General features: G+C 39.7%; 2 protein-coding genes across 7 annotated transcripts in view; both read right to left on the reverse strand.

Moving 5' to 3' along the window:
- LOC117384419 (transmembrane protein 65-like) overlaps positions 1–15,956 on the reverse strand; it is a 32,494-nt gene extending 16,538 nt beyond the window's left edge. Inside the window, exons 1-2 of one of the 2 annotated variants that reach the window (XM_033981742.2) lie at positions 15,675–15,956; positions 15,139–15,465 (exon numbers count right to left, since the gene is read on the reverse strand). In XM_033981742.2, the coding sequence (XP_033837633.1) occupies positions 15,139–15,439 (301 nt within the window). In that variant the 5' untranslated portion in view covers positions 15,440–15,465; positions 15,675–15,956. The remainder of the gene's footprint in view (positions 1–15,138; positions 15,466–15,674) is intronic. The other variant, XM_033981743.2, reaches the window with a different exon arrangement.
- Positions 15,957–17,480: 1,524 nt separating this feature from the next.
- Positions 17,481–24,789, reverse strand: part of LOC117383351 (protein MTSS 1-like) — a 34,216-nt gene continuing 26,907 nt past the window's right edge. Inside the window, exons 7-16 of one of the 5 annotated variants that reach the window (XM_033980509.2) lie at positions 24,441–24,598; positions 24,153–24,260; positions 23,970–24,067; positions 22,885–23,149; positions 21,565–21,669; positions 20,867–21,088; positions 20,099–20,317; positions 19,611–19,770; positions 19,284–19,538; positions 17,481–19,194 (exon numbers count right to left, since the gene is read on the reverse strand). In XM_033980509.2, coding sequence (XP_033836400.1) covers positions 18,653–19,194; positions 19,284–19,538; positions 19,611–19,770; positions 20,099–20,317; positions 20,867–21,088; positions 21,565–21,669; positions 22,885–23,149; positions 23,970–24,067; positions 24,153–24,260; positions 24,441–24,598 — 2,132 coding nt within the window. In that variant the 3' untranslated portion in view covers positions 17,481–18,652. The remainder of the gene's footprint in view (positions 19,195–19,283; positions 19,539–19,610; positions 19,771–20,098; positions 20,318–20,866; positions 21,089–21,564; positions 21,670–22,884; positions 23,150–23,969; positions 24,068–24,152; positions 24,261–24,440; positions 24,599–24,789) is intronic. The other 4 variants (XM_033980511.2, XM_055227848.1, XM_055227847.1 and 1 more) reach the window with 4 other exon arrangements.

Consider the following 24,789-nt stretch of genomic DNA (forward strand, 5'->3'; position numbering starts at 1 on the left):
TCTCATGTTGCTGACGCTGCATGGACTAACTGCTCACCTGAATACAATCAGCTTCAAACAAACAGTTATTTTGGAAACTGTATTAAATTATTCCAAATCATCCTAGCACACAGTTAAAGGCCCTGTATTTATTTTTTTATTTGGGTTGAATTTGTCTTGCCCTGTACAGATATATTGTTTCAGTAGGCTCCTCGAGGTCAACGTAAGTCTGCGCATTTTATTGTCCGGTAATCAGGAAGTGTACGTTAGAATGCCACAACTCTACACTGGTGTATGAGAGCTGTGAAAGCAATTATAAACTCTTCGCTAAAGACAGTAAAAATCAAGTACAACGCCTATTAAGACATTTTGTTAAATTATCAAACAAGACGTGAGAGACATGATAAATAATTTGAGCTGAAAATAAATATCACTGGGAGTACTTTGGAACTTTAATCTGAATCTCCTAATGACCATTCAGAGCTCAATAGAGAAACATTACTGTCAACACAGCTGCTGCATCAAATTGAGATAAATCACTGGCAACAAAATAGTATATACAGAGACAGTTTTTGGTAAGTTACTAATTTAAGTCACCTTTGTAAAAATGATTACAGATGACGCTACTCTTCAGTGTCAGCCCAAAGCACACATAAACAAGGGAGGGGTGACGTAGTAGCTTGTTTTAGATCCTCAAGAGGTAGGAGAAGGGTGATATGGTGCTAAAATTGTGATCTCATCCATGTGAAGTTTAGTGTCACTCTCTGATTAAACATAGACACTGCCCTACCCTGCCTATTTGTCAGTCACACAAAGGGCACCAAGTGAGTGACAGGTGGAATTAATCAATCTTAGTGAGGCAATAGAAAGACAGTATATTTGAATTGTGATCAAACTGAAATTGTGGTCTAAGCTCCAAGAAAATCATGATATTAATTCGTTGGTATATCTCCCTAGGACATATACAAAATTAGAATATTATGTATATTTCAGTAATAAAACCAATAAAAACTCTGCAAAGAGATGAATGAAAATAAAAAGAACATAAACTTTCTTTCTGCACTTTTGTGTTTAATTACTTGATACTTGAGTGATATTTGAACCTTAACCACAACATTTGCAGGCATGTTTTAGTATGTTTCTGATGAACTGCCATAATATTGTTTGAATATCATCATCACAATATCATTTAAAAAAAATACAGATATTCTCTATAGTATTTAAATGCTTTCAAAGGCAATGCCAAAAAAAAAAAGCCCAAAGGACTGGTAAAAGTAATAAAAATTGAAAATGAGATCCTTCACATACGAAAGATTGATGAGGGGGTAGTTAGGGTTAGTGGGGCACATACATAACGATGTGTGAAGTTATTAAGTCTACTCATCCAAAAATATTTCTAGAAAATCTTCTATCGCTTTGAGAAATGGGCCAAATGAAAATGCAGCAGTCTCTCCTCCTCTCACCAAAAAGTCAATTCTCAGGAAGCAATCTCAGTCGCACATGGCTCATGTATTAGCTCTATGATAGCTGACAGGAGTACATATACTGCTCCAAACCTGTGCTGCTATCACGTATCGATCACCTCGAATTTTAAAGTCCCTCTGTGCCACTGCGTCTGTAGAATAGGATTGTAACAGACAGAAGAGAATAGGACGTTTAATGGGATGTGATAAGTGACCAGGCTAGGGCCTAATTCAATACTGACGCAGCTTTGTTCACACTGATCCCGATCTATTCTGCTTGTACTGCAGAGTCACCAAAAGCACCTGCATAGCTCCAGCAAGACACATTCACAGATAAACAAAAATCATATCTGCTAATCTAAGATGTCAATCACAAGTGAATTAGTGCCAAGGTTGTGTCAGGCTTAAAGCGGGTTATATTATCAAGATAGAAATGGGTGCTTTTCGTTTTGGTCTTTAGAGGCAAGAAGCAGGTGGTGCAGCTAGAATATGCCTCAGGTGGAAAACATCTTGGACAGTTTGTACAGTCCAGTTATTTTTTGACAGTGACCTATAATATTTAATATCATGGCAAGGCAAGGCAAGTTTATTTGTATAGCACAATTTGAACACAAAGTAATTCTAAGTGCATTACAGAATAAGAAAGACATTAAAATCACAATATAAACAAATCAAAACATAAATAATCATCGTAAAATTTGCATTAAAAGAGAAGAGCACAGAATAAAAAGGCCAGTACTGCAGCTCTCTGATAAATATCTTATTGCTTTTCAGACGATGTCGTGCTTTTATTGCTTGGAAAATATTCACTAGGCTAGCAGTAATTCCCAAACCCTTCCATCAGTTTATGTAAATAAAATAAAAGCAGAACGACTGCAATTCAATCCCTTATCACTTATATAACTGTGGCTTGCAAAATTTCTGGACCTAACTGAAGATAGACATTAATCAGTCCTCCCACACCCAATGGATCATTTATATTTATGAATTCAGTAAAACTTTTCTACAATTCTCTGTCTGGTAAGAGTTAGAGATTACTTTTACTTACAGTTATAAATGCTAAACTTAATTATATATGTATTATGCTGTTTTCTGATCTATGTTATAATGTTATTTACTCGTCAAAAACATACCTGCAATTGGGGTTTTTTTTCATTCAAACATGTTAAACACACAAATCCTGCATATTTAGGCTGAGTTCTTCTCTCAAACTGAAAACACTCCACCTTGTGATGTCATGTGGTAATGCAGGAAATGCTCCACGGTGTTTTTAAACTCCATACACATTCATTAGAATCCTTTGGATAATTTCAGGCCTGGAACTGCCAATCTCTACTGAACTAACAGTAAAAAGTAGCTGTTAAGTTGAAAAGTACTGCTTCATGACATCACAAGGTGGAACAGAGTGATTTGAGCTTTGGAGATTTAGACAGATGAATAATGCAGGGTTACTCAAACATGCGTGAATGAAACAACTCCTGGTATGTTTTTAAGGAGGTAACAACATTATAACATGGCTTAAAGCTGACAAGAGTCAATTTCACATCATATAAGACATTTAATATTAGGGTCTAAAAGAGTAGTGTTTTAGCCTTATCGTGGCAGCCGAGACTTCACTGTGAAGTCTTGTTTTCAGCAGACACAAAAGCTTCTGTTCCAACTTAGCTTGATCCTTTTATTTTTTATTTTATGCTGTTCTTGTAAATGATGCCACTATTGTGAAAACAGTCACCCAAGCCAAAAATACAGCCATAGACAACAGGCCTATTTCATTGTATCTTGCGAACAAAGTGTGAAAAAGTTTTAGCAAAGAAAATCTGTGAAGGCAACAATTCTCTTGGCTAAACTGTTATGCTGACAATATATGCCTTTTGAATTCCAAGCTGTTCCTTCCTCAAACAAATGATGACAAACAAAGCCAACGATATCTGCAAATTCAGGTTTGGAAACAACAAAAGAAAGGCATCTCTTTTTTCAAAAGTATGCAGTTTACAGTGTCTGGTAAAGGTACTTTCAAAAGGATGGGTTCATGTGATGCCATAACATTATAACCTACCCTAAGCTGGAGATCAGATGAGATTTACAAGGTAGAATTTGTTGTTTAACTGTCTGATATTCTGATATATTCTCTTGGTTATTATCTGGGCAATACTGGGTCTATCCACATGAAACAGAAACTGGCACAAAGTTTAACATATTCTCTGTCAGAACAAGACAATTCAAAATGGTGGCTTTGGTATCAGTTCAAAAAACATGAGCCACAAGATACGTACAGGATTTTCTTGGTTATTTATTCAAAAGAAAAAGACGAAAGACATAAACATAACTATTTGTATCCATTAAGTTCTATGGCAAACATCCATTTGATATTTCATTTGTTGAGTCACAGCCCCCCTTCCAAGACCAGGGCTATCACGGCCCTGTGGTTCTCTGACCTGTAACACATGTATGACCTGTTCCCTACTTATTTAAATCAGGATTGGGGGTTGCATAAAATATCAGACTGATTGTGGGTGTGAGAAATCAATATAGCAAGCTGATGGGAACCAGTCAACCTATACTCATAAATCAACACCTTTTTATTCTGGTGTGATTTATGACACTAGACTCGGAACATCGATGGAGCGGAGAATCTAGGGCAGGCACCAATGCAGACACAAAATATTACAGATTAAAATATGTTTTGGTTATACATACACAGGTTTTGTCGGTGTCTCAAATGTTTTATTTTTGGGTTTCTCATTGACCTAAAACTATCCCCAAGATGTTTAACTTTTAGATAGGTCATGGCCAGTCTGAAGCTGTTAGTTATTCACCAGACTCTTGCATAACTTTTTTGGATTACAGATTAAAGAACCAAAACTTTCATGCCATTCTGTGTCACGTTCTAGGTAATAACATCTTCATGGAGACACGCAGGTGACGGTGGCCAGAAAAGTACATTTTAAGTCTTCGTACATATACTATGCACTTCTTTTCTTTGCACAAAGGTCACAGCTCAACTTAAAATACTCTCTCCACTGACGCATATAATGAGCTCTGTCGAAGAGACTGTATACTTTAACTCTATGGCTTTCTTCATACCTGTGGAAGGAAATCACAAAGCACTGAAGCATGTCTTTGCAATAGCACCTAGAAGTATGAATCTGAGACAAAACGGTGTTTTCTTGAACTTTCTACAGTAAGGAAGACAAATGAGTAGACAAATCTATTCCCCAAGAGCCAATTAGTTAGTGAGGGGAAGCCGGAAACCAAATCGACTTGAAACTAGGCGCAAAATCCTGGAGAAGCGCTAAACCACAAGGGACAAAAGAAACATCCGCGAGACAGAGAACAGATCATTTGCTGGCTTTTGAAATATCCAACTATTTCCACTGTCATTCACCACAAGCTAGACTATATTTCCTATGAGATACATTTTGGATGCTAGACAAAGGCACACACTAATTGCACAAAGTATTCCCGTGTTAATTTCTGTGTCATTTACTCCCATGATGATAACAGTCTGCTCATAGCTAAAATGCAATCGATAGACTGAATAGGACTAGCTCTGAGCGGTAGCTACAGTGAGGTAGACAGTAAACCTGGCACAAAGTTAATTGCAGTTAATTGCAGTTAATTGGCTGCGCTTCGTTGGGAGTTTGTTGGTTCATTATTGATCATGCTCAAAATTAAATTCTCAGTTCACCAGGCGCAAACAGGTGTCTCCACTCAGATAGGTAAGGGCAATGTGGAGCTGTCATATTTCCCACCAACTTTTCTGTTTGGGTGAAAAAATAAAAACACATTTGAACTTGTGTAGCCGACCATGCTCCATTTGCCTGTCCTATTTCGTACACTGCATGTTGTCAGTAGCAGGAGAGCACAGAAACTGACTAAATGGGGTGTAGGAATGACAGATTGTTTTGAATTGGAGGAGTAGCTGGTAAAAGTTTGGGAAAGCAGTTTTGGAGAGTGGCTCAACATCTGTCTGTGCCATAACAATCCATTATACTGAGGTACATGAACATGATCATACATTAAAGTCTTATAACATATTATTTTGTTTACCATAAAGTTTAAACTACAAGGCGTTCTGGAAAAGCCACATTGCCCAGCCTAAAGAAGAAGAGTTATTCACAACAGGAATAATTTGTTATTAATTTACTCTGGAATGCATGTTAATGAGCCCCTCTAATAACATGAAGATGACAGATTATAGCAGGGGTGCTAGTTTCCATTTGTATTCATGATTCCTATGCAAAACTACCACTATATTACTGTATGGCATGGACTTGCAATATTGATAAAATGAATATCTCAACATTTTGGGGGATTACCTTAGGACACCATTCAGACAAGATAATAGCAGTCATCAAAATATATCAAAATATGCCAATGCAAGCCTAGCCACACTACAGGGATATAGTTGCAATAAAGTTAAATCAGCATACAATATTGCTATTTAAAATGTGTAACTAACAGACCCTTTCTGTTTAACACCTACAAGACTGTGCCAAAAGACAAATTTATGAAAAGCTAGAAGTAAAGCAATGCATTTTCAAGTGAGAGGTGCACAACCCTGTCAGTAAAAACCATGTAGTTAGAAGCAGATTTTTTGTCTCAAAGAGCAATTAATACAAGTCTGTACTGTTTATGTTATGGAAAGTAATATTGACACCAATTTGTATTTGTTTGTATCTTACACGTCAGATTCACAAAGCCATTTCCTTTGAGTAATGACTTATTCTGTTGGTGAGTAAAGTTAACATCTGCGGATGAGCTCAGGAAGTGGCTAGTAATATGGCTCATGCTGAAACTGTGTGCTAAAGAACTGTTCACATCATTTATGTGGAGGTTAAATTAAAGGTTTATCTCTTTGATTTCCTTTTCTGTGGTGATTGCACTTAAATACCTCACATATTAACTCATATGTGAGGTGGGAGTTCCTCGACCATCCCCAATTTCACTTGTAGGAATGACCAGTTAAGCGGCATTCCAGGGCATTTTTCCAGTGGTCATAAGTGAGAAAAGTCCCAGTTACCAGTTGCCTTAACGCACCATAAAGTTAAAGAGTTTCTTTCCTTGTGTTTGTGCAATCAGCAGAATTGTACAAACAGATTTTTAGAAGTTTTCATGAATGTATTTGTATCTATCCATATGTGTGCTCTGCTGAGAAGGTGATTGGCTGCAGCCTTCCATCTCTACAGGACCTGTACTTCTCCAGGACTCGGGGGTGAGCAGGCCATATAGCAGCTGACACCTCTCACCCTGGACATGGACTATTTGAGCCACTTCCCTCTGGCAGGAGGCTACGGTCCATTGGGACCAGAACTTCGCGCCATAAGAACAGTTTCTTCCCCTCTGCAGTTTGTCTCATGAACACTTTATAATATTTGCACAAAACTGGACACTTATAACACCGGTCACTTTAATAAGTCATCTTTGCACTGTTGTTCTGATGCTGCTGTTGTATATATTTTCTACCTTTAAGTATTTTATTTGATTTTTAAGCATATCTTTTTTTTTTCTACTTCGTGCATGCCCTTATTTGTATTTGTATTTATTCAGTGTGTTTTATGTTTTATGTTGCACTTTATCACCAAAATAAGTTCCTAGTTTGTGAACTGTGTTCACAAACGATGGCAATAAAAGGATTCTGATTCTGATATGGTTTTAAAGTCATTATCATCACTCAGATTTGCATTTAGAACAATGAACAAATAATGCTTTCATTCCAGATTTTCATAGTACTCTCTCCCTCAGAACCGTACACATTTATTTGCCACAGTGGATAAACATAATATAATATCTATTGAATGACATTGGACAAAATGATGATAATATACATCTGAAGGCCTCATGATTGAAAGGACATGCTCTCCCCATAGACATCACCTTGAATATCAAACACTACATGCTGTGGGTAATTTTATCAGCGGCTTGGAGTGCGGCTGCATAATTTAATACATAACTTAATCCATCTGTCTGAGCTTCACACCAGCGATGGACCATATGCAGAGCGGCCCATTTCCTCCCTTCTAGGTTTTTAATTGGTGCTATACTGGCAAGTGGAGAAGAGCCTCACACAGGCTGCTTCTTTTATGTGTGCCCTCACTTACTAAGCCTGCAATTATTTCCTTAAAAGGTGTCAAAACAAAACTTCTAAGCTCTATAGGCAACACAGAGGAGAAAGCTATTCACAACAGGAATGTATTTATTTACTTACGCAGGAATGCATGTTAATGAGCGCCTCCAATAACGTGAATATGACAGATTCTAGCAGGGTTAGGGTGCTAGTTTCCATTTGCATCCATTATTCCTATGCAAAAGCACCACTGTATTACTGTATGGTAGGTAGCTTGTAATATTAATAAAATGAATATCTCAACTTTTTGGGGGATTACCTTGAGGACACCATTCAAAAACATAATAGCCATCATCAAAATATCTCAAAATATGCCTATGAGAGGTTCAAGTATCGTCAAAAACATGAATTATATTGTTAGTAGTATTAGTAGTATTAATTAATTCATTACATTACTTAACTACATAAACTGTGCATTATATATCAGTACTCAATGGAATATTATACACTTATTTTATCTCTTTTTGCAGCCTTTAATCGTTTTTAATAGACGAGATTCTAAATTGAAAACAACAAAATATCCCCCACTTCCAGTATACGGTAAGACATTTAAGAGTAATGTCTTTTCATCCAAATCAAGGTTTCTGATGGGTTACTGTGCCGCTGTATCTATTTAAACACAAATACATTTTACAAGCTGGGCTCACATGGCTGGTTGAGGCATAGCAACAAATGAAATTCACCCATGCAGAGTTCTCAGAGATAAACCGCTAACGCCAAAAATCCACTTGGCTGGAGGACAGTGATTGGTTATTAATGAGAGCGGCTCTGTTGTAAGATAAGTGCACTCATACATTGAGAGCGTGATGGATGTGGCATGTTGTGACCGTAAATTACTAGATACACAAATAGCCAGTGGAAGAATCAGCAGACTGGCCATGTAATCACCTCCGGTAAAGTGTAGATCAGGAAAGCGTACTAGTACATCAGCTGGGGGCATATTGTGTGGTCTTTCTTTTTTACCACATTGAGCATGTACACCGTGGCAACTTGACTGAAATTGTGTTGTTAGAGGGTAAATGTTTTCAACCACTGTCAGCGCAAAGCAGTGTAAAGTGAGACAAAATGAAAAAGTACCATGTTCCTTGATAAATGTGTTTTGTTTTTCACTTTTCAAAATAGATGTTTAATCCTCATCTGGGCCTGGTTTAGTCCTCTTAATTACATCTGGATGGAGAGGATCGGTTGTGGACTTCTCCGTTGAAAATGCATTGCTTTCTTAAACCTGTCTTTTGGCACGTCATTGTAGGTGTTAAACAGAAATTGTAATTCAGTCTCTAATTGTGTCATAAATTACCACAGTGTGCTATAAATAGATCAGAACACATAAACAGCGGTAGGTGAAAACATTGAGGGAGAAGTGTGAATGATCACTGTATATTCCGCCTGCAGCTTCATGGGTCGGAGAGATCGTCATCCTTCGCTAAACACCAATAAGTCTCTTCCATGGTGCATTCTTTAGAGGCAAATTGGTCCTATCTCATCTCCTCTTCTCATACTGTCTTTGCTCCCGGCCCGTGGGAAGACCAGCTCAGTACAGTAGATGTCACTGAGTCATTCATCAGTATCGTAGTCTTGCAAAAGGCCCAGATGGAGCAAGCTTCCCGGGCAGCATTGTATTTTTAAGATTAGCATTTGTTTGCAATTCATAGCCTACTAATTTGAATGGATAGTGATCTAATTTTGCTGGCCTTGCTCTAATTACATTAAACAACAAATATGTGATTACAATATGCAACTGAACTGCTGCCTTTGAAGATCAGCTTTGTAAATCCCCTACCTTCTAGAATACTGCAATAACAACATTTTCAGCCAGATGCCCTCCCAGTCATGTTCACTTAAAAAAAAAAAAAAAAAGTTTTATATGAGATGAATTACTTCAATGAATAAATGTATATGTTACAGACAAATACACAAGAACCCATCAAAGGTTTTGTTTAATCCTTAGTCTTACTTAAGTTTATTATCATTTTTATGCCTGAGTCATTGTTTTGGATATCAGCTTGCTCTGTTCCAAAAATCTCTATTATGTCTGTTCTCTATTATCTGTATTAAATCACTATTTTTGCTTTAAATGTTCTTTCGCCGATAAAACCTTCTTCCATCTAGAAGGTGATGTCATACTCCCAGATGGGGTCTAGAGCCCGTTTTTCCTGTCAATTAGATATATTGTACTTTGCCATGAAATGTCCAAAAGGTAAATTCACAAATGTTGAACCTGATCATTTACCTTTTAAATCATTTTTTACTCTTGCTTGATTTTAGTAATTAGGGGATATAAATTAGGGGATATTAAATTAATATTTGCTATAGTAAGCTGACTTAAAAATAGGCTGCAGTGGATATTAATTACTCCTTTCTGGGATATCATTTCACATGCTCAAAGCTATCACCTTCTGCCTGCTTCCTTGCTGCTACTGATGTGAAGATTATTATCTTAATTGATAATCATGATTATTCAGGTCTCATTACAAACGTAAGAGCTAAAAAAAAATTACAATTTTACCATTTTAAAGCAAAATTAAGTGAGTGTTTATGTCATCTCAAATTGACTTTATTCTTCAGTTTGATTTCATAAACCAGGTCAGATACTGTAAGGTTGATTTCACATTTTTTTCACGGAGTCAGTAATCATGAATAATCGTTAAATCTTGGTGTTTTTTTATTTACAATAATTGTGACATTGTGACATCCCTACTTGGACTCCCCGGGAACCTACGCCAGGATCCTGTTTGTGGACTTCAGCTCTGCATTCAACACCATCCTCCCTGCTCTGCTCCAGGACAAGCTCGCTCAGCTCAACGTGCCTGACTCCACCTGCAGGTGGATCACTGACTTCCTGACAGACAGGAGACAGCGCGTGCGGCTGGGGAAGAATGTCTCGGACACTCGGACTATCAGCACAGGATCTCCACAGGGCTGTGTACTTTCTCCCCTGCTCTTCTCCCTGTACACCAACTGCTGCACCTCCAGCCACGACTCCGTCAAACTGGTTAAGTTTGCGGATGACACCACCCTCATCGGACTCATCTCGGACAGCGATGAGTCTGCCTACAGGAGGGAGGTGGACCGGCTGGTGTCCTGGTGCAGCAGCAACAACCTGGAGCTCAACGCCCAGAAGACAGTGGAGATGATTGTGGACTTCAGGAAAGTCACAGCCCCCCTGCCTCCCCTCACCCTGACGGACTCCCCCATCACCACTGTGGACTCTTTCCGCTTCCTGGGCACCTGCATCACCCAGGATCTCAAGTGGGAGCCGACCATCAGCTCCCTCATCAAGAAAGCCCAGCAGAGGATGTTCCACCTGCGGCAGCTGAGGAAACGCAAGCTGCCGGTCCAGATGATGGTGCAGTTTTACACTTACATCATTGAGTCCATCCTCACCTCCTCCATCACTGTGTGGTTCGCTGGGGCCACTGCCAGGGACAGACAGAGACTGCAGCGCATTGTGCACTCTGCTGAGAAGGTGATTGGCTGCAGCCTTCCATCTATACAGGACCTGTACGTCTCCAGGACTCGGGGGCGAGCAGGCCGTATAGCAGCTGACACTTCTCACCCTGGACATGGACTATTTGAGCCACTTCCCTCTGGCAGGAGGCTACGGTCCATTGGGACCAGAACCTCTCGCCATAAGAACAGTTTCTTCCCCTCTGCTGTTTGTCTCATGAACATTTTATAATATCTGCACTATACTGGACACTTTATAACACCGGTCACTTTAATAAGCCACTTTGCACTGTTGTTCTGATGCTGCTGTTGTACATATTTTTCACATAAGTATTTCATTTGATTTTTTTTTAAAGCATATCTTTTTAACTTTGTGCATGCCCTTATTTGTATTTGTATTTATTCAGTGTGTTTATGTTGCACTTTTTCACCGTATCAAGTTCCTAGTTTGTGAACTGTGTTCACAGACTATGGCAATAAAAGTCTTCTGATTCTGATTCTGATTCTGGTGCTATGTCACAGTCCAACCGTAGGAGAGGTTACATTTAGCCTTGATGGGGAAGTCTATAATGCACTCTTGGCTTACAAAAGTAGATTTTTTTTCTTTAATCTGCAATAAAATCCAAAGTGTGGCAAAAAAAAATCTGTTACACTTTGCCTAAAGGACAACAGGCATGCCTGGATTATAGTCTGTCTGTAATATATACAAGATTGCTGCAGTAATGAGCACTTTGTAATACCATGTTCTATAATTTACACACAGTTTTGATTGAAAACTATACTATTGGCAGTAATGTATTTCACACACATAACAATATTCCGAATAGTTCAAATCCCTTAGGGCACACATTCTTCTTTCTAAGATTTGACGCTCACAACACATGAATAATAAACTAGGACTTAATTTAGTGAGAAAATACCACTTGTGTCTAGTAGCAGCAAACATTTTTCGAATAAGATGAAGGCGTTCAAGCACAACCAGGCTAAGGGTGAAAGCAGCAGGCTTCTTACATCTTATAAACATCAAGAAAAAGTGGGCTAGCTCCAGGTGCCCGAAGTATCTGAGTGGAATAATGATAGATGATGATAAGCGTATCAAAAAATCTATCTTAGTCTGTGTGACAGACCGGTCCAGCCACCACGACTCAGCTAAAGGTGCAGCCAGCATATCCAGCAGCAGTAAGAGGATCCCTGAAGGGTGTTATGGCATCAGGGAGAGCTGACAGGGACATCGGCCGGCTCCCTGTACTTATCTGTGCCCTCTGTCAAATGACCTCAGTCTACCTTTCATCATGGTCCTTCAGCTATGTGCCTAGAGAAGACAGAAACTGCCTGCACGATATTGAAAATGCATTGTAGAAGGAACAAAGAATTCAGCAAGATGGCAATTGCAAGGCAATCTATTAAAATATTTGAAAGGCCATACTTTGGAGGGTAGTAAAGCAATAACATGAGATTTATATGATTTAGTCCTGGTTTAGATTTGATTTAGTCTTAGTTTAATACTGTTTAGTCTCAACTTATTCTTGTTTCAGTCAGATTTGTTCAATGTCATGATTACTGCAAATCGCATACCGTTATTGTAAAAGTCCAAAAAACTAATATTACGTTTCTGTAGCACCTGACATCCCTACAGTACTTTTTGCTATGTGTGTGAAAAACAGTCCAGTGCTGGGCATGTTGAGTGAGGGTGCAATCATCTCCCAGTGTCTGGAAAATAATGATGCACTATTAGGTTCGCTGAGCGTGACACATCTCATTGAAACGCCAAATAACAATGGGTCAAGATGATTCTGTCTACAACACCTCTCTGAGATTGAATGGAAACAGGAGGAAGTATAACAAATCAAATAATTACGCCAACTGAGACTTCTATTTGTAAGACGGATACAATTGTATTTGTCATTCCATATAACCTACACAGTGAACGGATCAATTTTAGTCGGCAAATGCCTTTTTAATTGACTTCTTGTCTACAACAGAACAACGTTTGTAATGACAATTAATCAATGGAAAGAACGACTTTCAAAATGCCACGAAAATTCCCATTGAGGGCAAGAAAGAAAAAGACAGGTCAACAGTTTGTACGTTATACCAATTATAGTAGTATGAAAAATAAAAGGAGAGAGAATGTATCCACTGTGGAGGAAATTTAAGTATATTCATGACAGAGCCTTCAGATATTAACATGTGTGAAGGCTCTGTCTCCATCCCACAGGAAACTCGCTGTTGTTCTACCTGTCTAAGTGTAAAAGTTCATTATCATATGGGTGTGAAACAAAAGTCACTCTGCTTTGAAATGTATGTGACATTGTCATTCTGGTATAAAATAGTCAGAGCTCAGATGCTCAGGGGGGGTTTAGACTTGGACTTAGACTGAGAAGGGAACTGGGGGAGAGGCCGGGAGGCTACCAGTCTGTGGCCAGGGCAGGCCTGGGCTCTGTCCTGTCTGTATCTGCTGTAACAAACAATAAACCTTTTTTCCTGTATTTCAAAACTCACCAAGCTTTTGCATCTAGAACTGTAATTTTTCCACAACACCACAAACCAACAATTAGACCTAATCTAATGCTAATCCTCCAGCTAGGTACTCCAGACCAAACCTAGTTGATTATCTGGGGATGGGTACTCGAGCTCTGATTTACTGTTGCCTACTACTCCTGATGTTTTACGCCATTAATGGATGGGTCAAATGCAAAGGATAATTTTTGACAATACAGAATACATTATCAGTTAATAACATAGAAAACTGCAAGATTTGAACAGGTACTTAAAATTGTACCTTTTTGCTCCATTATCATTGAAGTAGATATGGCTTAAATGATGGTACGTTAATCATTTATGTGTGTCCAGTCCACGATGTGCAGTACACTATGCACCGTGCAGCTACACTCAACATTTGGCAGTGCCTTGTTGCTGCCTTTAACGAGTATGTCATAAAGCTCAATGTAGCAGAGTCTCTAAACCCACTAAAGTAGATCATTTAGTCCACTCATAAAGGCAGCTGAAGGCATGTTCGAAATTAGATATTAAAATTGTAGGTTTACTATCTGGTTTTATTCTCTGTATCTCTTCTCATTTAAACTCAGACTAATCAGTTGTATTGGCAGTTGAAGTAAATTTGACTTAGATGCACTATGATGTCACTTTTCTGGGGGGGGCTGTCACTTTCTTGTCTTCATGGTGATGTTATTGCTTTGCCACAGAATGGTATTAAACTTACCAATCTTGCAGTATATTTAATTACATGTGTTTATTGCTTTAAAATGTATGGGAAATCATGTATTCTAACTGAGTGAGTTGGATCACCTCATAGATCCAATGTGTAAATTGGCTTGGTGCCGTTACCTGCTTGTCTTTATGGAAACAGGTATGTTTAATGGTAAAGTGCTGAACATTTTGTCTAGAAATAACATAACAAGAAGGCAAACACAGTTTGGTAAATAATTATACTACTGGGGCATTCATAATTGAAAAAACACAAATTGGTAAGATGGTGAATTAAAGGATTTTTTTTTTTTTAAATGCAGCTTTGTTATTGTGGTTAGGTGCAAAGCTGTGTCTCCACAGGCCTGAGCAGCACTGTGTGTGGACAATGTACTGGTATAAAACCTCAACGCCATCACTCATCTCCTCCATTTGTCCTGCTCTGCGTTTGTATTGATCGACCCACTTCTCTCTCTCTCCTAATGTAAGACTTTTTGTGTGTCTAAACCTGACAATGAACATTACCCAGTAACAATCAGATACAGATGGAAAATTACCAAGGGAGGAAGAACATTTTAACCCTCTTTGATGTGTGATCAAAGGTAATTTAATCCGACAATTTGCTTGGTTTGTCTGGTATTCTTGCAGAGTAAAGGACTATGTATTAGTAAAGCAACCAAATATAAGTACCCTACATTATCTAAGCCTGACATAATACACAGGTTTATAGGTAGACAATTCCAATAAGCTTGATGCCAACTGGTATTGTAGGTCAATGGTCGAAGATCTGGGTCAGCATGTGAGAGAATTTTCTGGGGTTTTTGTTAGCCCATATTGCTACAATGAAAGACTACTCACTACTGTGCTGACTGTAATAGTGCACTGTAAGAGGCATTGCATTACTATTATGCTTACCTTGAGCTATAGCTATTGACTCGAACTTGTGTAGTTCTCTGAGCAGACAGCTCCGCTCAGACGGATGCAGACTATAAATAAAGTCCTTGGCTCCTCGGGGAGAGTTGAGGGGCTCCACGTGCTCTTTCAGAGGGTGCGTGCCCAGGTTACACCGCTGCACGAGCATGAACACGGGCGGCTCGGCGTGGCCCAGGGGAGCTCCACCGCCCGTGTGGTGGCTACTGAGTCCGACCCTGGTCAGTCCGGTCCGGGCTCTGAGAGAGAGCGCGGGCCGCAGAGCTCTTCGCAGGCTGGGAAACATCTCTGGTTGAGGTTCGAGGATGGAAACTGGAAAACAGAGGTGAGGGTGACCCAAGTCAACACTAGCTAAACACATGGCATGCTGCTCCACAGTCATGTAAAATGCTAGTCATAAACATTTCAATAGTGGGTTATTACTGCAGTATTTAACCGGCAAACACCACCCGCAATGACTTTATGCTATTTTACGCAATCAGAATGACAGCGTGACCAATGACAGCAGGTAGGAAACTAACCTTTACTAGTGCTATCGGACGCACCTCAGTCGATGGTCCGCTGTCCCGTCCAGCAGCCTCCACAACAAACCTTCACAAGAGCAGAACCGCCGCTCCCGAGCATATGTCTCTCACCCCGGTTTATTTCTCAGCGAGCTGCACTGGCAGACTCCCAAACACCGCTAGTATATCAACCCAAATCACATATTTGCGCCCGTTGTCCCGGCTGGTGTAACCTCTGGCTGACAGGAGGCTGCTGTGAGGCGGATGGGAGGGCATCGAAAGCGTTGGAAAATTTCCCCTATCACAGAGCAGCTTTGCGCTGTGCGTAACACTGACGGCACAGAGACGCACGCACGGCTCCGAGCGTAAAGAATCAGCCTGTTTCATGCCGTAGTGATACACATGTATTGGGCTATAATACAGGTGCTGGCAATGGCATTTGACTTCTATATCATCTGATGTTTCATTTAGAAAATGCATGCAGTTAAATCTTAGATAATAGATGCAGTGCACTAAAGAACAACAAAATCTCAGGTACACCCTCTTATATAAAACAGTCCAAAATAGCAGGCTATAGCTATAAAATAAAATAAAAAAAAAAACGTATGGGACAGAGAATAAGCCTTTTGGGCGTGTCTCTGAAACTGTCTCACCGGGTTAGTATGCTCGCGGAGCACTGGAGCTATTTAGCTGGTCACACCCCAGGAAAATATGAGTGCATGTTTGAGTTTCTAGAAGAACCAATGTATTTCTTATACAAATTAAAATTAATTAAAGTAAGGCATAGTGTAAAAGCAGAACTCTACTTATATTATTAATTAAAATTTGATTTGTAGAACTGGGAGGGGAAAAATATTTTAATACTGAGACTATCAAGTATCAAAGTCTGGCGAACAGCGACACCTGCTGGCTTCTTCGCGGTATTTAAAAATAAATCTCCAGTAAGTGTATTTGAATAGAGGCCACTCAGCCCAGTGGTAAGTGGTTAAAACAATACAGCTATACAAAAAGTAAATGTTTAACGTTTTATTGTATTGCTAAGGCTGTCATTACACAAAAAATAACATTTCATACTTTTTGAAACTGAACAGGGACCAACCAGAGAGGTCAACTCTCAGACACAGAAACTGAGACTAAACTAGAGAATTCAGATTCAATCTTCCTCACACCCGCAAAAACTATAATCTTATTTTATTTTATTTATAGGTGGTGCTTATATGCTGACATTTGGCAACTTTTATATAATATATAATTTTACTAGAAGTGTAAATATACTGCTTATACAACTTTGTTATCTTTAAAGATCTATAAGAGAAACCACATCCTTTCTTAGAGGCATGGCCACTACAATAACTTCTGAGGCATGTAATAAACTTAGTTACATATACTTTAAATGTTGTTTTCAAAAGGTTCTGGCTTTAATTTAAATGCATTTTTTTATCTTTAGACAACTAGAGCAAATATATGTGCATCATAGATTTATGACACTTAACAAATATTTGAAATAAAGGACATAACTAAATTGTTGCAAAAAAAGTCAGTGTTCTGATCACATCAAATGTCCATGCCTGGTAAAAAGTCTCTTGCACTGAATGAAAAAGTATAAAAATAAAGACTGAGGAAGGCAGATCAATGCAAGACTATCAAGAAAATAAATTAAAATGTGAGTTATTGGACATGTTTTTCACTGAAAAATATTTACATTTTCATAAACCTCGAATGGGCCACACACTCACAGTGCTTGAACTGAAATGCATTTCAACTCCAGACTAACTGAAATACTAACTGCTTTTGGCCCAGTCATTTTTATAATGCTGGCCAGTGAATCTGTCTGTCACAAGTTAGAATTATTAACTCCCATGAATACAAACAATAATATAATTGCCTTGTTTTTGAGTACCTTTTTGGTACTCATCCTTTTGAATAAACAAGAGTGGTTTCTGAGAAAAAAATAACTCAAAATTCATGCTACATACATTGATAAAAATGTATAACATAAACAAAATGCAGCTTATTTCTGTGTTCTTGACATAAGCTACGCTGCATTTTTCTTTTAGCGTGTAGAATGCAAACTGAATTTAGTGTTTAGGGATAACATAACAATCATAGAGAGCTGTGATCATAGACTTGTTGTGATGTATGGAGCATTTAGCAAAATAGATTAAATGGCACTCAAGGGACAGTAGGAGCATCCATATACTCCACAGACAGAAACATGCAAAATTATTTACAAAATTTAAACGAAACAATAACATAAACAAAAGGTGTCAGTGGTGTGAAACAGAGGCACACTGTCTCATTTTTGTTGTAATTATGATGAGTAGTATCACTTGATAACTCCGGCTCTTTACGCCCACACTTGTGACGGGCTCCAACTGCTGACATTGAACAAGGCTTTTTCACAGCCATCCCAAAAACATCAGTTCAAATTGGGTGAGCTGCCAGAAGTCCAAGGCGCCTCCCACATCTAGTACTCCTGCAAATCTGCCATACAATTATCACTTTGTGTTCTGGCTGCCCCAGTTACTGTCCTCAGTGACAGCAGGAGGACAATAATTTCATTTGTCTCAGTGACGGTACACTTTGTCAGCAATGAGAGTTAACATATGTTTGTGTACATATACTCCATACTTTAAAGTGAAAAGGAAAAATCCCTTGACAAGTGGCTACAGAAAAATAAATCATAAATAAAAAGTAAATTGTGTCATTCTGCTACAGTGGTCTATGGTTTTAGTGTCCTTTTATTGCTCACAGCTTTCTACAAACGCATGTGTTTGCGACTATTTGAAATATTTGATTTTTTTGTGTATCTAGTCATGTGAAAAAGTAATCCTTCTTCATTCTATAGGTAAATAAACATTTGAATATTTACAAAAGTCAAACTCAGTCTTCACATCTAAATATATAATCTGAAACCTTTAACCTGACCCCTCATAACAATGAACGGAATAAGAGTTCACTTCTCAAACAGGTCACTTGATTTCTGATTGATGAATTTAGGCAATGCGAGGCGCTGAGCGGTCATTTGTCAGAGTTCGCTTGAGTTTGACACCTTTACGAATAGCAACAAGCATGTTGCCCTCATTTTCTCCTGACTCTCCCATCAGCTCTCCTGCTCCCTCCTCTGGTCCTGGGTGGTTCTGCATGTGATGATGGTTGGCCAAAGCTGTGGTAGGGGGATTGGTGGATGCCTGGCCGCTCCAAGATACCATCTGAAGAGGGTTCACCTCCTCTCCAGCATACATCGGATAATCAGGGCTCTCATCTCCTTGCCCTCTGTCCATGTCCGCAGCGCCTCTGTTGCCATTGACAGTGGCTGTCATGTCCGGTACTGTGGGGATTTTCACTGGGACAACCGGCGTGCGGATGGGAATAGGGCCAGTGCCGGCTACAGAAGCAGAGCGCCGAGCCGAGGGTTTTGAAGACGGAGTTCGGCGGATTGTGGCAACCCCCGGGGTGACGATAACAGGACCGTGGCCAGAAGAGTATGTGCCATTAAGGGTACTAGAGCCAGAGTAATAGCCCTGATTTGAAGAAGCTGTAAAAACAAACAAGAACATGACTATTGAATAAAGTGTTATATTGAGACTGTATATTCTCCTATTTGGTTTAGATAGTGATACTGACCTGTGGGTGTTGATGGATAGGTCCCATTGGATTGATAATGGCCTGAGTGCATGGGTGTAGGAGGATAGCTTCCTTGGGCTGGGTAAGGAGCCTGTGTGCTGGGCAGACCAGCTGTAGAAGCGGGACGCTTCGTCTGGAACATGCGCCTGTAAGACTGGCCAATGTCACTGTTCCTCGGGATAGTAGAAGATTTGTCATAGTCAGCCTGCTCAGCTTCTTGGTCCCCAGCCATTGAGAAATAGTCATAATCTGAAACTAAACAGAAATTAATCATATTAATAGTGTCAGAATAAGAAGAAGGTGGAGCAGGATGTAAAAAAGTCAAACCTTGTGAAGGTATTGTATCCTCAGAGCAGCAGGGCGTGTTGGTCTGGGTGCTGTACCCACTGGAGCACTGGATGGAGTCTCGACTGGACCTCTGGGTGTCCAGCTCTAGACCTCGTGATAAGGCCATCGCAAGTTCCTCATGTGGCAGGAAATCTCCAGACTAAAAGTGGAGAAAACAATGAACAAGATCAGAAATAGCAGAAGGCAATCTGATCTTCAATTAAGTATAGTTTAATATCAGTTGACAATTAACAGATGAAACATAATAAGGTAAAAAAAAAAACAACACATTCTTGCCAATCCACCCAAACTCACAACCCAATAAACAATCCACATATAGCCAAGCAATCCTAATTTTTCATTGCTGACCCAAATCCAGCAACCTAATATGACCTGCAAATATACCCTGCTAATAAGTACAATTCTAATTATTAAATAAAATTGATAATAGTAGAAATAGTAGTTAAGGGTTTATAACTGCAGGGTACCTTGAGTTGTGAAGGCAGTGTCCTGATGGTCTCTTCTGGAGGTTGTTGCACCACTGGAGCAGAAGGAGGTGCTGACATGAGGGTGGGTGTAGAGTTGTTGTCACTGTGGTTCACACTCTGGGTTCCATTAGAGTCTGCTATAAATGGAGCCTCTTTGTCTTTCTTCCTTCTCAGAGTATTGACCATTGGCTGATCATAGGGCCCTGGTTTTGCCCAGTCCTACAAAATACAACAAAACAATATTAACAGCAATTTGTTTACATTGGGCATATTTTGAATCTGTAGGCCAAATATGTTTTTTCTCATTTAGGATTCAATGCAATATGACATCAGTCTAAAATGTGGAGACACTATTATTCTTAAATTTAAAGGTGCACTATGTAACTTTCTGGTACTAAGGTGTTCCATTTGCTTGCTTGCTTGCTGTTGGAGGTTTCAGACACTTGTTACCTAGATGTTCCGCAGTCAGAAGTAACAGGTGTTTATCTTGCAACTTGGTCCTGTGGCGTCACCTGCTTGTCTCCATCTTGTCTTCATGGAGACAGACAAATGTAGTGCCATGCTGTGGACTATGCTAGGCAAATCAATAAAATCTCCATGGACACAAGCAGGTGACAGAACCTCCACCAAAAAAGTAACATAATGCACCTTATGTTGTGTATTTTATGTCAGTTTAAATGGACCTTAAATGTTGAAATGAACTGAAGTTTGTAATTTCATTTGAACATGAAAAATACACATTGACTGAAAAACACAGCTTGAACAAACCTTCCAGCTGGGCACGCGGGACGATGGCAGCATGGGGGAGCCCAGAGTACAATAGTGAGGGTATTCTGGCAGCATGGTGGAGGCGGGACGGGACCATGAGCGAGAGGGGGAGGAGGTAGAGGTGGGGGAGGACGGAGGGTAAAACGGAAAGGCAGTGCCTGATCCGTTACTGTGCAAGTATGGGGAGCTTGCAGGGCTGCAGTGGTCATACCCATTGGACAGCTGGGTGTGTGGAGGGTGAGAAATAAAAAAACAGAAAATACAATATAATGAATGAAATAAAACGCAACACAAATACACAAAAATGCATTGGAGTAAATTATAACAAACACTGAACAAAATGTGGTGAATTGATGGATGATAAAACAGATTATTTGACTGTATTGTTGACTGTTTTGAGTATACTTTTGAGGGGCAGCTTGATTATGGAAAAAAATAATCAAATCAGGATAACTGAACTGAAAAAGGGACTAAGACTTATAGACCACAAATGTTAAAATACAAAACAGATTTTAGAACCAGTCAAAAATACCAATACCAAATCAAATAATCTAAGCCAAATAAATTGAAACCCAAACCTAACTAAAAGCCTAATATTCTGAATTCTGTATCATATAGTAGTTATTATACAGATCCCATTATCAGACCTATTAAAAGTAGGTTAAAGCAGGTAGTAGTTAGGTAGTAGTGTCTTTCACCTGGCCAGTGTGCTCAGTGTCAGTAGCAGAGCTCAGAGCGGAGGGGAAGTCACTGTGAAGGGGTCCAGTCTCTGACACCTCAGAGGAGCTGGAGCTTGGAACGGGCTGTAGCAGAGAGGGGCGAGAGGAGAGGGGAAGAGCCCACGTCAGCAGGTAGACAGAGAAGCAGTTTGTTAGTATGCAGGGAACACTTTCCATAGGATCACAGCCAAGTGAATATCAAGCCTAAAGCATACTATATAGGAGGTGGACAGAGAGTAGTACCAGAACTAATTACGAAGGCATCAGCAGCAAAGTTGTAGTGGTAGTGTTGAAGAAAAGCACAGCCGTTGTTACTCATCTCTTCGGCATGTGTGGGAGGAATCATATCCACCAAAGCAGTCAAGCTAAATGAGAGGCCTGTCATATTGCATTTAAAAAGTGCTGTTAGCAAATGGAGGCATGATTTTGTTGTTTACATAATGATACTTAATCCATGCCTAGTGGGAAATTGTCTTCTTGCTTGACACATACAGTAGTTAATGGGTGCACATTAGGGAAAGGCAATAGGCTGGTGTTAACAGAAATCGGGTGGAAAAGGAGCTTTGAAGTGAGCTCAATGAAGCCACATCACTATTTTCATCAGAAACAAATGACTGTAGTAACAAGCAGGAGGCCATGAGAAGGCTGGGAGCTGCATGTGGCCCAGACTGTGCCTTGCCAAACCACCTTCGCTACATCATAAAGTTGCAGGCTAATGATACCAGTGTGTTCTGGACAGGGGAACGCTGATTCCTGGCAACAGTAAACTCCACAGCGTCTCGACCACAAACCTCACTGAGTCTTACATACCATCTCCCTGAAAATGATCTTATAGTCCTTTCACTTGACCCAATATAGTTGACATAGAATGAACTGATGACACTACTGACCGTAAAAACATAACTGATGACAAAGTACTTTTTTTTTTTGCCTTTGATGCATGTAATGAGTCTATGTCTAAGCACTTTCAAGACTGTTCATGTTTACCCAGGCAGCCGTCTGTCACAGCGGTCTGCTCCTTAATAGTAGGATGAGGTTCTTCTGACTTTCCCCTGGGCTAAAAGAGAAGCAGACTAATTTCCTGTGTGTTTATGCTATAATAATACTAGCTGAATGATGACACGGACTTCCCGCTGCCAGAGAGTGGCTGGGGAGATGTGTGAGAAAAGATATGCAAGCTCTCATTTGGGGTTTCTCTGTCTGACTACACTGTACTGTAAATCAAACCCAATGTGGTTTAGATGGTTTTCTGTGGTCAAAATTACAGCAGAGAGTAAGTGTATGTGGGTTTTTTCTTACCTTTGTTTCAGCTGGCATGGGCGATGAAGACTTGGAGGATGTGTACTGGTCATGTGAGGAGGAGATGAAGCCTGAGTCGTGGGAGGAGATACTGGAGAGGCGCGCTGGGGTCGGCTGGGGGAGCGTGGAGCTGCGGTACCGGATGCGCGGGTGATGGAGGTGGAAAAGGTGGTGTGAGGAAGAGGAGGAAGAAGAGGAGGAAGGAGAGTGAGAGTGGGACCCAGTAGAGCCCCTGGAGTCACTACTGTTAACGCTGTTCAGACTACTGTGAATGGGCACGGGGGAAGGCAAGAGGAAAGAAGACCAATTGCACCCAAGAATTAAAGAAAGAAAGTTGACCATAACAGGGATATTAGAACAAAGATGGAGGATTGGGGGAAGTGTGGAGGAGACAGGGAGGAAACCATTAACACAGCAAACCAAGATGCAGCAGGCTGTGACTTAATGAAATATAGTCACAACAAACACACCACTAAATTAAAATAATAGTAATAACAGACTTAAATAATTCAGCTTTGAGGAGTAATTTGGACTTTTGATTAAATAGCCACATCAGTGTTAAATGAACCCTCCTTAAAAAGCCAAATAATCTGCAGACATGAAATCAAAAACTGGCGCACCAAAGCATGATAAATGACTGTGCAATTAAAGATGCAGAATATTTAGGCCATAAAAGTTCCCAGAAATTAAAGGGCAACAACATAATTATCCAAAAGCTGTTAGGAAATCTTAAGCCCAGCACATTTCCTGCCAATAAAGTACAAGGACACCAACAGCAAACAGATAAAGCAAATAGTAATGAGGCTTATTGACAGTTATTCATTGATTTCTTGATTCAGTTGGAGTAAAGTGGTGAACTGGTGTTTTCTAGCTCACCACTAGGGGGTAGTGAACAGCAGGGAACTAATCAGACTATGCCATGCTTTCAACTTTTTTTCTTGAACAAAACATACATTGTGTTATATTTTCTCACTCTGCTCTTGGCGTAATGAAATGAAAGTGAAATAAGATATGTGTAGCTGACAAGGCTCCAGTGTTCTCTTATGTGTTGCCATTTAGTAAGATGGCACAGTGGAGGGGCCTACCTGCACATGCTGGACTTTCGCGACACGGTGGAACTTGGAGAAGAAGGCGGAGTCTGATAGGACCAATTAAAGTCTGAGCCCTTCAAATCGAGAATCACCTAAGACAGAAGACAATGGTTTAATTCATATGTTTGAGAAAACAACTAAACTGTTTGGTTCCAATCTATGGTTGTTTATTTTCACCTGCTCGCTAGCGGCTGGGAGTTTGTGTGGGTCAGAGGTCAAGGCTTTGAGGTCATCAGAAATGGCCTGAAGGTGCATGACCTCCCCCAACATCGAAATTTCCTCGTCCTAAAAACAACACAGGAACGCATTTAACATTTACGGCAATAATTTGTCATTCACATGGTGTAACAGAAACCCAGTCATTATTTGTGATTGATAACACATTTCAATGCAGGGAGACTCGAATGATGTTGTTTTTGGTTGTGATAAACATTGATTTTCATACTTTCATAGTTCTGTACTCACCACTACAGGCTGGAGCAGGGCTACAAAAAAACAGAACCTCTGTCTCTCTTCAATCAAAGCCCTTCTGAGAGCCTGCTTCTCCGTCTCCTCGAGCAGAATGTATTTATCACTGACATCCTGCATCGCACTGTCCAACTGAGGCTGAAAATCTCCACGACCTTCACAAGAAAACAAGACAGAGGCATTGCTGTTAGTTTCCTGACAGACTACTAATCTACTATTTTATTTATATTAAAATATACATTTAGTATGAGAGTGTATTTGTAAACATTTTGATAAGACTAAAGAATGAACTGCATATCAAGAAATGAAATGATCTAATCTAAAATTGAAAGCCCTGTGTTACTAA

The sequence above is a fragment of the Periophthalmus magnuspinnatus genome, chromosome 16 (genome assembly GCF_009829125.3).
Source record: "Periophthalmus magnuspinnatus isolate fPerMag1 chromosome 16, fPerMag1.2.pri, whole genome shotgun sequence".
Classification (NCBI taxonomy): Eukaryota; Metazoa; Chordata; class Actinopteri; order Gobiiformes; family Gobiidae; genus Periophthalmus; species Periophthalmus magnuspinnatus.